At 38.6% G+C, this 17034-nt stretch overlaps 2 protein-coding genes across 2 annotated transcripts; both read left to right on the top strand.

The window, feature by feature from the left end:
• Window positions 1-8588: 8588 nt before the first annotated feature.
• LOC103936472 (nematode resistance protein-like HSPRO2) lies at window positions 8589-10340 on the top strand. Its single transcript, XM_009346314.3, has one exon. The coding sequence runs from the start codon at window positions 8684-8686 to the stop codon at window positions 10133-10135; it is 1452 nt and encodes a 483-aa protein (XP_009344589.2). The 5' UTR covers window positions 8589-8683; the 3' UTR covers window positions 10136-10340.
• Window positions 10341-14629: 4289 nt separating this feature from the next.
• On the top strand, window positions 14630-16962 carry LOC103936461. The gene is made up of 2 exons (XM_009346296.3): window positions 14630-16216; window positions 16545-16962. The coding sequence occupies exons 1-2, from the start codon at window positions 14820-14822 to the stop codon at window positions 16798-16800; spliced, it is 1653 nt and encodes a 550-aa protein (XP_009344571.1). The 5' UTR covers window positions 14630-14819; the 3' UTR covers window positions 16801-16962.
• Window positions 16963-17034: the final 72 nt, after the last annotated feature.

The raw sequence follows: 17034 nt of genomic DNA, 5'->3' as shown, positions 1-17034 counted from the left end.
TATCACCCATGAAAGGAAGAGACAAAAATGAGGAGGATTGATAGAGAGAATTGTTTGGAAGAAGGAAAAAAGGTGGGATGAAATGGACTAGGGGTTGAGGTGATTATATGGCTATAACTAATCCTACAATTAAGGGCTTAGTTAAATGACAAATAATCTCATAATTAAGAAATTTTGTGTATATATAACAATTCATAAGCCTAATGGGTAAATATGGTACAAACTTCAAATAAGCATACATGGAATCTTAATTATTTGACCTATTTCAACGAAGTGGACTAATTCTACTAGTGGCTCACAAAATTGGATCTATAGCTAGTTATCCCTTTAATAAAAGTGAGGCTTTTTAGCTAAAATGGTTCTTAAGATTTGCATAACACATTACTTTGGTCTCTGAGATTGTTCACCATTCAGTCATTATGTGCAAAATTATGTTAAATAAAGATCAAAATGACGAATATACTCTCAATTTAATAAATAATAAGCCAAAATGATTTGACAAAAATTAAGGAAATTTTGGTCATTTTATTCTTATTTAATGGACTTTTTCACGAAATGATCAAAATAATTGATGATGGACAATCTCAAGGACCAAAGTAAGAAGATGCAAATCGCAAAGACCATTTTAACTAAAAAGCCTAAAAGTGCCATGGCCTTAGACCCAGAGAGTGCGATTTGAGAAACTGAAACAAACATAACCCATTCTTTGAAGTCCTTCTATCCTCATATGGCCAAACTCTCGTACACGTTCGTTCTTAAATTGTTTGCAAAGTTAACTAAGCCCTTATTTGAGTTTCTGATATCGATGTCGAGTAGTATACTATCCTAGTCAACTGGCTGAGCCGACATTTACACCGCTCGAATATCATTAGAACTTAGAATTCCATGCCGAAGAGATGCAGAGCTCACCAAGAACATAATCTGATAAGCTAATGCGAAGTAGGGTTAGCTGCTGCTTTCATGCCTCAAATCTTTGGCAATATTAGGCCCCCCCCGGTCCCTTCAGCCCCAAACTAAACAACATTTCCTGCATTTTTTATGACCTTTTGACTTGCAAAAGACAGGCAAACGATGGCCATCCCCTCACGTAATGTCTATCCACATAAACCCCGAACAGGGCAAGCACGCTGGTCTTTATTTTCTTAAACTAATCTTTAAATAATTGAATTTAAACCCTCTTAGTCTCAATTACATTATTAATTAATATACTTTTCGGATTAATTGAGGCGGGGTAGGTTGATTAAGGTTAGCTCTTGAGTCATGAGTCATGACGCATGAACAACCAACGAAATATGGACGCAAAAAGAATCTTGATCTTAATTAATACGAGGTTTTTTATCTAGATTTGGAAATGGTGGATTAATTATGTTGGTGTTTAATGTGCTAATCATGTATGAGTTTGAGTTGTGCATAATAGGTTGTAAACCAAATGACGTGGCGGTTGATGGTTGTCATTTTTAATGATTTAAAGAAAGAATTTAACCAATAACCGCCACATCATGTGGTTTACAAATATAGTCTAAGAAGATAGTGTCTCCGGCACCACCCTTCAGATAATAGTGTTGATGTCATGATAGAAAAGATTTCGTGATTCTCATCTTAATAATTTGACGTTTTTTATTGTAACAGTCATGTAATATTATCAGTTTATTCACGTTATATCATATGACTTCCATAATTACCAATCTGATATATTGATGACACCTTAACTATTATCGATTGATTTTGAAGAATTTTTCTTTTATTATTCACTCATAATATAAGTCATAATATTTGAATTAATAACACTATGTAACGGTGTGATTGTCCAATTGGAAAACTTACTCACAATGATGCCGAAAGAGATAGAAAATCGGCTACAATGGCATATAGTTGAATGGAGGTCAAATTTTTTCCTTTTGAGTTGATTTGTAACGGTGCTATTTTGTGGGTATAATTCTAAGTCGCACAACGTGGACGTGGACTTAGGCAAAAGTGATGGCTAGAAAATTCTCCAACGTAATCCCTATCTTTAACGTTGGTACTCTAATCCCCCGTTTAAGATCACAACACGTACAGGTGCCATCTGTTCAGTTAAATACCTTAAGAGAGAATCTAAGAATATTAAATGCTCAATACCTCACTAAAATTTTGATATGTTACGTTCAATCGTTCACACGTATTTTTAGTAATTTTTTTTAGAAATTAGATGTATTTTAAGTTCAATGACTAATGTGTATCTTCTAATCTTAATACAACATGACGAGAATAACTGACAGTAACATTTTCTAGACAGTCTTACAAAGATTATGATTCAATCGGACTTAGATTGTCTACCCTTACCATCCCATACCCTTCTCATCCTTTCCTATTTCTGTGGTCACGGTTAAGCCACGTCAACATTTTATATTGATTTTTTTTATAGAAATAATAAGACAAAAAGCAATAAGAATATAAAATGTTAACGTGGCTTAATCGTGACTACAAAAATAAGAAAAGATGGAAAGAGTGCGAGATGACGAGGGCAGACAATTCAGGTCTGATTCAATCATATCGAAGAAGTGGATAAAGTTGGGGCCAATCCTTAGCATCCGGTGCCTCATATGCCAATAAAGCCCCCATTTTCTGCCTCAAAACATGCTTCCTTGCTAGGAAACCACTCCTAGCCCACAATCGACTATCCTCCCAATGTCAAATAAAGCAGCAACAACAAAAATATCTACCAAAAGTATTAAAAAATAAGTAAATTACAATTTGGTCATTATATCATTAGCTCCCAATAAATATGGTTACATGCACTCACGATTGCAACTATCTACTCAATTCGTGAGCTCTTGTTTATACCATCATTCACTGTTGGAAATTCATCCATATAAAAAACAGGCCGATTTTCTTAAATCGGTCAAATCGCATCAGTTCGACCCGTCTATTTATACTTTACGTCTAACACATATTCTACTGAAGAAACGTATTTGAACTCGAATGCATAGCAAATTAATTCTAAATAATGCGGCCACGCTTGTGTCTGCGGATACATTTTCGTATGTTGAAGGCAAATACAAGAGCCGATTTTTACATACATGCACGAGAACTCACGGCTAAGCCAACCAACCAACCAATACCATCCCAACCGTCACCTGTGACCACACAGCACCACTATTACTCCTGTACGCGCAACATGGCTGCAACCAACAGTGGCCCGTTAGGCACCGCCGCACATCAGTGATGATCTCACGTCTCCCATGCACATGTGAAGCGGGTAGCTCACGTGACCGTCACGCCACTTGTCGGGAGGTGGGTGCATGTCTCACATGGTTAAGAACTAAAGGTTAACCCCGCCTGCCCCCGATTTGGTTGGCGATCAAAAAAGCGTCGCCGAGTTGGAAAGTCTCGCACTGGTGGGGCCAGTGGATGACGGACACGTGGCTGATTTGAAGGCGGTAAACGCGGGGTGTTTTGGTCAAACCGAAATCCAAAGTCCAAGTGTTTGGGGGATTGGATTGGATTCGGGAAAGGAGTGGGAACGGGACAAAGAGTCGAAGTTAAAGAGAAAGAGAGAGTTATGAGTTATCCAAACAGTCCCCAACGGGAGGATGGAGGTGCAGTGCGGATGCAGGCAATGCATGCCCATAATTTGAATTGAAGAATGCAATGCCACTTGGTTTATTTGGGATTAAATAATACTATCCACTATTTGTATGAGTCATCTGGATTGGATATGGATGTGCAAATGCAATGTAAAGTCCGCCAATTTGGCTTCTTTTATTATATTTTTACTTTTTCCTTTTGCCTTTTCCAATTCTTTCTTACTTACCAAATGTGAAACGTACAATGTTGGAAACGACGAATGTTTCAAATGTTGTATTTTAATATGTTTTGTTCTACTTTTCTGATAAATAATATGAGAACAATGCAAAAGAAACACTTTTTTTTAGGGTAAACGTTGGAATCCTTTGAGTGTAATGCAAAACAGGCGAACGCCTAAATCCCTCGTTCAAACCCTAGATTTAGGGTTTGTTTTTCCTTTCTGAAAGTAGAAAGGAAGGAACATGAAATTTCATTCAATATTGAAATTAATAAATTAAGAGCTGATAAATTATAAAAAAACTGTTGCAGATATTAGTTCAGAGAGAGTTCGGATTATCATAAATAAGGTTGCATGAGATCATGTCACATCCCGGCCCGGACTCCCACCACATTCTGGGCTCGACTCCACCGTAGCATGATATTGTCCGCTTTGAGCTCCGATCACGCCCTCACGGTTTTGTTTCTGGGAACTCAGACGAGAACTTCCCAATGGGTCACCCATCATGGGATTGCTCTCGTACGAACGCGTTTAACTTCGAAGTTCCGATGGAACCCGAAGCCAATGAGTCCCCAAAATGCCTCATGCTAGGTAGAGATGAGAATATACATACACACTTCCGGCCAAGGATTGGCTCTAATACCAAATTGTCACATCCCAGCCCAGGGCCCCATCACATCCCGAGCTCGACTCCATCGTAACACAATATTGTCCGCTTTGGGTCCCGACCACGCCCTCATGGTTTTGTTTCTGGAAACTCACGAGCAACTTCCCAATGGGTCACTCATTCTGGGATTGCTCCAGCCCAAACTCGCTTAACTTCGGAGTTCCGATGGAACCCGAAGCCAGTGAGTCCTCAAAAGGCCTCGTGCTAGGTAGAGATGAGAATATACATATAAGGTTTACATGATCCATTCCCTTTGACGATGTGGGATGTAACAAATCATATTTGAGTTAGGTGTTTATGTGTCCACATTTCGTAGTGTGACAAAAAAATAGTTTTCAAATTCTACACCAAACAACAAACTGCGACTGCATGAAATGTCTCATTTCATATGTATTCCATAAAAAATATCAATCGTGATATGCTACATAATTTTGATCAAACCTCTCTATTTTTTGTTTCTAACCTAACACATTTTATGCTTAATTTTTTTGCTCTCGTTGTTCTTTTTCTTTTAAAACTTCAGCTCACATTTGTATGAGATCACATTTTGCGCGTTATGCGTTTGCATTTCGTGTATGATGAAAATTAATTCTAAAATTCCACACCAAACAACAAACTGCAATTGCATGAAATATCTCATCTTGTTTGTCTTTTTTTTTGTTATGTATTCCACAAAGAATATCAAAATCTTGATATGCTACAAACTTTGATTAGAGTAACAACAAACTTCTCTATTTTGTTTCTCAATAAACTTAATTATAACTTAACAAATAATCCTCTAAAAAATTCGGATATTCGTGTTGCCCTCATAACTTTTTTTGGACATTAGCATCGAGTAACAAATAATTATAACTTTTTTTTGGACGTTAACAAATAATTATAACTTATTTGGGACATTAGCATCGAGTAATTACAAAAGAAACCAAACCCCTAATCAAGTTGCCTTATTTAATCACCTTAATATGGCAATATCGATGGCCGATGGGACTAAATATTGGCTCCAATAGCTAACGAAGGCAAAACACTTCCAAACTATACAATCCTATCCAAAGTGCTTTTCCGAACACAGTTGGCGTTTACTTGCTTTCTTTAATTCTATGTGAGTAGGCGGACTAAACAGGCCGTGGTATAAAATTAGCCGGAGTCGGCTGCAGTTGTTTTCCTTCTCCCTTCCTAAATGTCGGGACAGACTTTGTGTCCCTCCTCTTAATTCTATCCAAACTTAACCGATAATTAATGACGGATTTAGAATTCGAACATTTGGGGTTTCAATATTAAATGTTTAAGCTTCCAAGATAAAAAATAGAGTGCGAAGCATTTCAAAAAAAATTTAATTTATTCACTGAGTCATTTCTTCGATCACTTAGTTGGCTTGTTGTTTTTAGTCAAATCATGTTACGTACATGTCAACAAATATCGATATATGTCGAAGCGTTTTGATGAGTGATATTGAGCATTTATTGAATGTTGTCAACGCAATTTGTCGAGATATGTCTATCAGTTATTATATTAAATACTTAATAAATACAAAAATAATCCTTGTCAAACATTCAAAGAATCCTCAAAAAACCTTCGCATGTATATTTTTTACATTCGGAGTAATCCTAAAACCCTTTGGTTCCCTTGTACGTCCGCCCTGCCAGATTCGGAATTCTGGCCACATAAACTCATGTCACCTTCGGAATTCTGGCCACATAAACTCATGTCACCTTCTTCAGATTTTTTTACTAATTGGAAACGTCAACAAACAATTTCTTGTATTATAAAATGTTGATGACAACCAATTTTTGTGAAGGGACAGCCCACGAATCATCCAAAGAAGGAACTCGAATAAATTAATGGTCTTCTTTAAAAGCCGGCTACAACTATTGACTACAAAAAAAGATAAAAAAAAAAAAAAAAAAATTGTATTTGATTCGACTTATCTTAAAACCATGCAAACTTGTTTTCTCTGTTGAGAACCTTATGTTAATCCCCCTGTCATCGTGAAACTTAGGAGAGACTATCAATGTGTTCAAAACAGACGGTACGTCACATGTTAATATATAAATGAAGAATAATTGTATTTTCAAGTATCTCTCTTTTTGTATAATGATATAATATACCGCGTTATGTTTCTGACACACTAAAAGATTTCTCAAAAGCTAAAAGAATAAAAATATTAAACAATGATCTAATCAACAGACGATCGTTCGATACAGTATAATTTGTAATAACAAAAATGGATTGCAAGACATATCCACAAAAAGAAACATTAAACTATCTTTCGAACTTTAGCTTAACCTTATCAAATAAAATTATAAAAGGTAAATATTTGATCTTTTTAGATATACATTTAACTGAATGTATTTTTGCCCATCATCCTCAAATAGTGGTAGTGTTCACCATCATATTCAATACCATAGATGAGTTTAAATTAAAAATTTGTGTCGATTCACTACACAAATCTCAAATTTAAACTTATCTAACGGTAATAAATAAGGTAATAAGTATCATTACCACTTGAAATTAGTTAGCTAAATTGTTCCCATTCACCCAAGTATCAATAACAAAGAAAATTAAACCACGAGCTGGTGGCCCAGTGGTAAATGGCAGATTGAGAAGCTTCTTTCAAACTAAAAACTGAAGGTCTTGAGTTCGAAACTTGATGCTAGTGTGGAAGCCAGACTTGTGGCTAGGGAAGGCTAAAATGCGTCTATGAGTTTTTCCAGCTCTTGAAAAGAGTGGATAACCATGACTTGCCACCAGATATCCGTCTTTTAAAATAACAAAAAAAAAAAAAATTACATAAAATTGTAAATCAGGATTTGGATCCTCTCCTAAGCTTAGGAGGCTAGCCTCCTGAGCAAAGTACACGGACCATTAGATTTTGATTTAACGGCTACAAATGGGGGGACCCTCTAAAAGTTATAATAATTGTAGCCGTTGAATTCAAATCTAACGACCCGTGTGCTTTGTTCAGAAGACTCAGCCTCCTAAGTTCAGGAGAGGATCCAAATCCCGTAAATAAATACGTAATTATTATTACCTAATAAGGTAATTTAAAAAGCTGTCATTAAAATTAGGAAGTCGGGTGTATAGTTGGAGAAAGAAAGAAAACGTGTTGTTTCCAAAGAAGAATAGTTCAGCTGATTGTAGATGGATCATGGACGTCGCTCAACGTTGACCAAAGTCAAACGTTCGACAATTCCATTTCAAACATACATACGCAGTTTCCTTCCTCCTCTTCTTATTCTTCATTATTTCTGATTTTTATTTATTTTTCTCCATTTTTTGAGAAATTTTTCGTGCATTGTAAACACAACCATATTATGTTACTATTACACGTATAATACTACACATATCACCAAATTAATGTGTCGAATTTTAAGAATATATTCAAAAAATAAAAATAAATGTCTTTAAATAAAACAATGACGGCTTGTTTGGGAAATGTATTTTGATGATTGAAATCGCTTTTTAGAGAAATTATTTTTGGGTTCTAAAAGGGTTTGAAGTGTTCTTGCAAGAAGCACAGTTATGGTGTTTCTTGAATGAAGTACTTTAAGTGTTTTTTCAAAATTAACTTGTATTTTTACTAAGAATTGATTTCAAAAATATTTTTTTTAAAAATACTTTCAATTATTTAAAAGCACTCTCCAAACAATTCCTAACATGATCGTTTTAGAAGACAATTATTTATTTATGTACACGGATATAATAGGAAATGGATATTCTCCGGATCCCTTCTACCAAATCAGGGGATTCGGACCCTTAAAATTTGATCCAACCGCTAAAAACGAGGACCCCCTTAAAAAGTTATAATAACTTTAACTGTTAGATTAAATTTCAAAGGTTTGAATCTCCTGATTTAATGAATTTAGTGAGAGAGATCCTCTCCGGATACCTTTCCGATATAATACACTAAGAAAATGAATGAATAAATATTATAAATTGGAAAACCAGACGGTGATATGGATAAGCTTCAAGTGTCCAAAAAAACAAAAAATATTAAAATTCATTTAAATTTAATTTTCAAAAACGACTTTCAAATTCGTCATTCTTCATGCCCACCCACCGCCCCGAAATTCCACACGCCTTTTCTTCTCTCCAATTCCCGCTGCCCTATAAATACCCCCTCGCTCTTTTCTTCTTGGTTTCAAACACAACTCAAATCCTAAATCCAAAAGTTCTCAAAAAAAAGGAATAAAAAAAACGTTTTCAAAATTCATTTCTCTTCTCACAAGTCTCAAATGGTCGATTTAGATTGGAAAGCAAAGATGGTCTCCTCCAACATACCCAACAAATCCTCCAAACTCTCCACCAAGCTCCACGTTTCGGTTCCCGGTTCGTTTCGCTCCGCCGCCCAAGTTCAGACCGATATTTGCGCCGCCTCCGAAATGTCCTGCTCCACCTACGAGCACTACCTCCGCCTCCCGGAGCTCCGAGAGTTCTGGAGCTCTCACGACTTCCCATCGTGGAAAAACGAGTCCATTCTCAAGCCGGCTCTCCAAGCTCTCGAAATCTCGTTCCGGTTCGTCTCGACCGTTTTGTCCGACCCTAGACCGTACTCAAACCGGCGCGAGTGGAAGCGCCGGCTTGAGTCGCTCATTACCAGCCAGATACAGCTCATCGCGATGTTGATCGAGGACGACGAGGAGGACAGCGAGACGCGCGGATTGGCGCCGATCGTCGATCTCAGCACGTCGAACGGGGAGCTGGCCCGCGACGGGAGCATGGCGGAGGTGTGGAGTTCTGGGGAGCACACGGTGGTCAGCCGCACCAGCGAGGTCAGCTTGCTACCTAGGCTCGCCACGTGGCAGAAATCGGAAGGGATGGCACAGAAGATCTTGTACTCGATCGAGTGCGAGATGAGTAACTGTCCGTACTCGTTGGGTCTGGGGGAGCCGAACCTCGCCGGGAAGCCGAACCTGGATTACGACGCCGTTTGCAAGCCGAGCGAGCTGCATTCGCTGAGGAAGAGCCCGTACGATGCCCACGTCGACAACTACGAAAACCAGACGGTGTACACCACGCACCAGGTCCTCGAGTCGTGGGTCCACGTTTGCCGGGAGCTTCTCATGCGCGCGGTAAGCCGCATCGACTCTCGAGACCTGGAAAAGGCCGCGAGCGACTGTTACGTGATCGAACGGATATGGAAGCTCCTCGCAGAGATAGAGGATCTTCACCTTCTGATGGACCCAGCCGATTTTCTGAGGCTGAAGAACCAGCTGCGGATCAAGACGGTGGACGATACGGAGTCATTTTGCTTCAGATCGAAGGCGCTCGTGGAGGTGACGAAGCTCTGCAAGGAGCTGAGGCATAAGGTGCCGTCCATACTGGGTGTTGAGGTGGACCCCAAGGGTGGGCCCAGGATTCAGGAGGCGGCGATGAGGCTGTACTCGGAGAAGAAAGCCGAGTCAGACTCGGAATCCGTCTCGGATAAGATCCACTTGCTGCAGGCGCTTCAGGCGATTGAGTCGGCGTTGAAGCGATTCTACTACGCGTACAAGCAGGTGCTGGTGGTGTTGATGGGGAGCTTGGAGGCGAAGGGGAACCAAGTCGTGGTGAGTCCGGAGGCGTGTGACTCGCTGAGTCGGATATTTCTGGAGCCGACCTATTTTCCGAGCTTGGACGCGGCGAAGACGTTTTTGGGGGATAGTTTGAATCACGGGTTACACGGCGGACACAGGCGGAAACAGTGAGAGATCGACGCGTTGACTGATTTGGGCGTTGGAGATTGACTCGGTCTGCTAACTCGTGTTGGACAGACACTTGTAAACTCCTGAAATGCGAATATTCTTTTTACTGCTTTTCCCCATCCTGGGATTTTTGTTATTTCTAGTTTTGTTTCTGGCTCATCAAATCTTGTAAAATATTACCAATTCTTATAAAATATTTCATTTGTTATTTATCAAAGCCAATGCTATGAGCCCGGGAGAACAATGCATGGTTGTTTGATGGTGATTCTTGTAGCTTGTAGTCTGCCTCTGTTCAAGGAGCGAATCGCATCGTTTTACTTAACTAAGACGACGCATTGTCCCAATCAACTAAAACCACACTTTTGTTCATGGTTTTTACGTTCGAGTTTCATCCATAACTCAAACGTAAAATGAAAACAAACTGAATAATAAAAAGGGAAGTATAATATTAATTATGGGCTCTCGTGAACAAAAACTAGGGCACAACTAATGTTTTAAATATTGATATGCAAATTTATGAAAATATTGATGATATATCCATATCAGTTGTCTACAACGTAAGGTATGAAAATTTGCAATGGATAGGTATATCAGCTCATTTAGACTTAGTTGAAATTTGATGGTGATTCATGTAGCTCATACTCTGCCTCTATTTCGGGAGCGAATTGCATCGTCTCACTTAACTAAGACAACGCATTGTCCCAATGAACTACAACAACGCATTTGTTAACGATTTTCAAGTTGGAGATTCATCCATAACTGAAAGGTAGAACGAAAAACAAATAAAAACTAATCAAATAATTTGGGTTAATGTATTTTGCTCTCTCGGAGGTGTGATATATATTCAAATAAGTATACAAGAAATTCGTAATAAGAAGAGAATTATAATATTAAAAATAAATACAAAATATGTTTGACTCACGCTAACAAAAACTAGGGCGCAACTCAGTTTTGCAAGTGAAGGACATAGTGGACTGAAGACTTGGGCTTCTACCACATTACTTAGGGAGATGGGCCCGAATTGCTTTTGGGTCCAAAATGAAAATGTGAAGCTGTGATGGTAACGTAACTGAAGTCCCTCCAGATCCGAAGGTGCTGCTGCAACGGGTCACTGAACAGGGTTTCTCTCTTCGTATAGATTACTTTTGTATTGGTTTGAGGAAACACCGGATATTCTTCGTGATGTTTTGACCAAGAGTATTGTGATTGAATTGATCCTCGTACATGTACGCTCGCTATACTCAAATCTATGAACTTCTTGAAATCTTTCCCTTGACTTGAGAAGCAGAACAAATATAAGTAAATATGGAATTTATGTGTCGAGTTTGCGGGAAAAAACAAAAAAATAAAAAAAAAAAGTGACTCAATTAGAATTGAAGTATTGATGTTTATTTTTCACTGTCCACTTAAAATGTTAACAAAATAGTCCCTTCAGAAATATCCGATAAAATCCAACTCCGACATTTGCATGCGATATGGCTCTCCCAGTCTCCCGGGACTACTGCTTCCCGTTTCATCAAGCATATATCCTCCTGATCTTCCAGTCATACAAGCTCTACCAGCGGCTGAATATACAAGCTTCCACCAGGTCCACGTCCATGGCCGATCGTTGGAAACCTCTTCGGCATAAACCGGTGTTCCTCCGGTAGCTGAGTGCAGCCAGTTATACGGGCCAATCATGTCGGCGTGGATTGGATCCACACTGAATGTGGTAGTGTCCAACTCGGGATCGGCAATGGCAGTGCTGAAGGAGCACGACCAGAAACTGGCTGATAGGGCAAAGAGTAAGTTCATCGCAAAGTTCAGCGATGGACAGGACATAATTTGGGCTGACCGAGAGAGAGAGAGAAAGAGAGAGAGAGAGAAAGAGAGAGAGAGAGAGAGAGAGGTGGATAAGATGAGATTTGTAGGGGAACAACAATGTTTGGTGGAGACTCTTGTTACAAATTATAAGGGTGATAATTGTGAAGGTTATTGAGTTTTTACAGGCATGCGTGCATATATCAAAGAGATTTGCTGAGAAGTGCTTCCCCGATCGAATTGAGCGATAAGAGAAGTTAGGGTTTCGGATATAGAGCTTTTGCGCAACTGTTGGATATGGAGCCCGATCAGATCAGATTGTTAGTTTTTTTTTTTTTTTTTTTTTTGTCAAAAGGATCAGATTGTTGTTGGAATTGAGAAAAGAAGTACAATTTACAAGTGTATGATTTCACTCGTACTAATTTTGACATTTTGCAAAATAACACACCTCCTAATAAGTGGCTATATTTGTTGGTAGTTCCATATTGATGGAGGAAGTCAACAATGGTGGCTTTAACTATGATTATCCTATTCTAATTAATATCAAAGTTTTTTTGTAATAAAACTCCACACCTGACAGATTGGACATGTGGTAAAATTAAGAACATTATCGATGTTGTTAGAGTAAGATTCCCCGACCTATCAATCTAAAAAATTTCAACAATATTTACACAATGTGGTTAAGAGTAAACTAATGGCCGGTCTCATTGAATATCGGACAAGTTGGATGGGAATTGTAAATTTGGGTTGCAATTTCCAATCCAAGAGTTTCGTGATTTTCTTCTTTTAGGTTTTGGATTTGGTTTTCTTTTTACTTCTACTGTGCAAACAATTTGGAGCCAACCGCACAGCGACATATGTCCACGTATCGTGGTGAAACGTGTGTAGTTGAGTCGGTAGCATCGACAGTGCAGCGGCAGCTGGAGAAAAACATGGTCCTCAGCATTTGACTCGGTACTGTGACGACATACTCCACAAATTTGTAACCTTTTTCTGTCAAAAGAAACTTATTGATTGCAATCATTATACACGGAAAAGATAATCTTTTTGATTTCTGGCAAACTTGTACATTTAGGGTTTTTATTTATTTTTATAAACTAATTCATTTAAAGGGATTTTAATGAAAAGTTTTCGGTGCTGTTTATTTTAAAGAAAAATCATATTTTTACACTAAAAAGTAAAAAGTCAATCCTGATACTATTCACTTTACTTTTTATTTTGCTTTTTTAGTTAAAACTCAAAGTTTTGAAATTCTTTTTATTAGTTTTTTTTTTCATTTAATTTACTTAAAATTTAGTTTCTAAACTATTTTTCAATACACAAAGTTATTAAATTCACTAAAATTATCTCATTGTGACAGAAAGAATTCAAGTTCAGCTCGAATGATGATGACGAATAATATTTGTATTGAAACCACGTCTCAGGTTCTACACACTAAAAACTATAAGAACTTATTTTTTTCGAAAAAATCATATACAAACTTAATTTTCAAGGATCGAATCATGAGTTCATTCACATCCCTCTATTTATCATTAATATATGAGTTTAAATTTTAAAATTTATGTTTATCAATTATATAAATCTCGAAATTTAAACTCATCAAACGTAATAAATACGGTGGTAAGCCAAAAAATTCTTAAAGTTTCGGAGAAAAAAAAAATTCTTAAAGTAATTGATCATCGAAATGAACCAATAGGAATTGTTTATGTGAGTGTGATACCTTTCTACGGCCAACAAACAAAGAACCTGAAAAAGTTGTAAGTTGTAACCTATTCTGGTTCTTCCCATCTTTTGCCCATTTTTTCTCAACAAAATTTTTGGATCTCTCTGTCAATTCCAACAGAAAGAAAAGAAAAGAAGGAAAAAACAAGTACAAATTTGAAGGTGAGGTTGTCTGCTCCTCCATGGCTCCAATGGCTTTAGAGAAATCATGAAATGATCTCCAAATCGTCCCCCATCATGTAATTTTCTCTTCATCTCACACATTGTTTTTTTCATTTCTTGTTTTCCAAATTTTTCTTCGGATTTTCTTTTTCAATAATTTGAGATGTTGGGTTGTGTAATATTCGCATTCATTTCCGTTGATTTCCGTTTGATATATTTAAAATCGAAAGGGCAAGACAAGTGCAGAATGTCAAAACCTGAGTACGAAAATTATTTCTCTATTATACAAGAAATTTTTTTGCAACTACATTCTTTTTTGTCTACACATCTTTTGTTTTTGTTCAGTAATTTATATTTGGAATTTTAGCCAAAATAGTTCATGAGACTGGCATAACTGCTCATCTTGTTCATAAAATTTGAAATTGATAGAAGTGATACTTGAGTTTGTCAACTATCAATCATTTTGGTTATTTCGAGAAATTTTTGTTGCCATTTTCTCCTTATTTAACAGAAATTTTCATGGAATTACAAAAATGATAGACGTTAAACAAATTCAGAGATCAAATTTATTAGATTTTAAATATCAGTGAATAATGAAGAGTTATACTAATATCAAAAACCATTTTAGTTCAAAAGAACACCTTTATATCTTGTTGATTTTCTGTTTCATTTATGGAATGTGTTTAAGCTTTTTTGACAGGTTGGATTAAAATGGAAGTAAAAGCAATTTACTCATCAAGCGACTTCTAGAACTACTTTTTGGAGGATCCAAAAAATCCAAAACAAAAAAAAATATATCTTAAAAATATCTCCAGCAGCTCCACTTTTTTGTTGCACACGGGACTTCCCATGTCATTTTCAAGCGGTGTGAACTGATGTGAACTGAAACGCCGTTCCTCCATTTTTCCACTCTTTTTTTCCCTTGCAATTTTCGGCTTTTGGGCTTTCTGTATTTCATATTTCTCAATCGTCTTCTCCAAGTCCTGGTCGTTGATTTCGAGATATGGGTTCCAGAATCGTACCCTGTTCTAAGAGCTGGCAGTGCTGGCAGAGCTCGATGCAGATTTCAGCACCAGTTTCTACATCTTCTTCTTCGAAAGCGTCGTCGGTTTCGGTTTCTTTCCCTTCTGTGAGAAGAAGCGGTGGAGCTCTGGGTTGCGGGTTCGTTCGTTGGTTAAACTCTTCCGGGTCGGGTGATTCGAAACGTCGACGTACTTCGAACCAGTCTTGCAGATCGAAGTTTGATGATTTCTCATGCGAAGAATTGTCGAACCAGATTGAGGGATTGGCGCAAAGGTTTAATCTTTCCGAGGACGGTGACGAGAACGTCGAGGAACCGGCTTTTGTGGCGTCGAAGACCTCGAACATCTCTCCGATATTGACTTACCCAGAAGGTGAAAACAGCAAAGGCAGCGGCTTGTCGACGCGGTTTTCAAGCTTCAAGTTCAGTGCGTTGGAACCCTCTCTGCTCGGGATTCATCCGGAGCCGCCGGACTGGCCGGAGAGAAGCGAAATCGTCAGAACCGCCATGGAAAGAAAGGCCAACAGCCTCGAGTTTCCGGTTTCGCTCCGGTTAATCAAGAAGAAGCAGCGGCAGCAAAGGGAAGAGGGTCCTAAAGGGGGAGCAGGGGAGATTACTTTTTGCTCCCTGAACAAGGCATTCTCTTCCATGGTGTTTATAATCTGTGAGCTCCATAGCCACGCTTTGAGTATAAGGGAAAGTTTGTACTCTGAAGATTTGCACGAGGTGATAGCGAAGGTGCAGAAGAGAGAGATGAGCATGTCATTTGTGTGGTTGTTCCAGCAGGTGTTTTCGGGGTCGCCGACTTTGATGGTATATGTGATGATCTTGCTGGCGAATTTCAGTGTGTATTCGATGAATTGCAATGTTGTTGCTGCATCACCTCTGCCTGTTATGGCTGAGACTTTGACAGAGACTGAGACAGAGGAACAACCCTACTCGAAATCCGATTATATTTCCGACGACGATTCTACTAGGGTTGTGAAAAAGACCTCGAACGAGGGCAGTAAGGCCGATTTTCGTGACAATGTGACCTCGGAAAGTTCAATCAGGCATGCCATTGTTGATCTTGAGAAGATGTATGGTGTCTCCTTGTTCTATGATAAGGAGTTCACCGCAGAGGAGGATGTGAAGTTGTGGAACTCTGTGATGGAGGAAGCTTCGAGAATGCAATCAGAAATGAGGGATGAGGCTCTTGATCACGCAACGGTGCAGCAATTTGTGTCGCCGATAACTGTGAATGTCGAACCGGATTATCATGAGCACTACTTTAGAACTGATCTTTTGTACCAGATGGGTTTAGCTCAGGATCCTCACAATGCACTTCTGCTCTCAAACTATGCACAATTCCTCCATGTCGTTGCTCGCGATCACGATAGGTGAGTATCAACTATCAATTATCAAACTATCTGCTTCAATATGCTTACTATTTTGCATAACCTAACTTGACCGAAAATCATTGATAAACGACTAGATTTGGTTAGGTTTTTCGATGCTTCAATCGACATTTCTATTTAAATGATTTGGTTTTGAATTTGAGCAGCTAAGTATGATGTAATTGTGATGATTTTTTGTAGCATCGAGACCTCTACCGGAGTTGGATTTTCGGTTATGATTAAATTGTTTGTTTTCTTTTCATACGATAGGACTTGAGTTGTGGTGTAGTTTGCTTGACCGGTGTTGTGTGATCTATGGTTACGTTTGCAGGGCCGAGGAGTGCTTCAGGCGTGCCGTGCAAGGGGAGAAACCAGACGCCGAGGCTTTGATCCGGTACGCAGACTTCTTGTGGATAGTAAGGAAAGACCTGTGGGGTGCAGAAGAGAGATACCAGCAAGCAATGGCAGAGGAGCCAGACAATCCCTATTACGCCTCCAGGTATGCCAATTTCCTTTGGAGCACTGGCGCCGAAGATACTTGCTTCCCTCTCAGTACATCCTACGATAACTACAACAAAGTTTCGTAGTTTTGCCCAATTATGCCGGGTACCGACACCCGGCACTGCCAGGGATGTATTCCGGTCCTGAGTAAATTATCTGTAGGAAAGAATTTGACCGAGAGAATCTGCAGATCTCTCAGTTCTGTAATCCAGTTTGATCGCAATAAGAAATGAATGACGATTTCGCAACCGTTTGGCCGAAATAGTAAGAAGATTTCCACGAGATGCTAGGCAGAATATTTCCGAAATAGTAAGGAAATG

This window comes from the organism of the source record quoted next, unplaced genomic scaffold (assembly GCF_019419815.1).
Source record: "Pyrus x bretschneideri cultivar Hongxiangsu unplaced genomic scaffold, Pyrus_bretschneideri_v1 Contig32, whole genome shotgun sequence".
Taxonomy (NCBI): domain Eukaryota; kingdom Viridiplantae; phylum Streptophyta; class Magnoliopsida; order Rosales; family Rosaceae; genus Pyrus; species Pyrus x bretschneideri.
Note: the sequence above shows the minus strand (reverse complement) of the source record. Positions and strands in the feature narration are given on the sequence as shown.

Bases quoted from the DNA above. Each gene is read 5' to 3' on its own strand.
- LOC103936472 (XM_009346314.3), top strand. From the start codon at position 8,684: ATGGTCGATTTAGATTGGAAAGCAAAGATGGTCTCCTCCAACATACCC.
- LOC103936461 (XM_009346296.3), top strand. From the start codon at position 14,820: ATGGGTTCCAGAATCGTACCCTGTTCTAAGAGCTGGCAGTGCTGGCAG. The intron at 16,217-16,544 runs GTGAGTATCAAC...TTACGTTTGCAG, and splicing joins GTTGCTCGCGATCACGATAG to GGCCGAGGAGTGCTTCAGGC.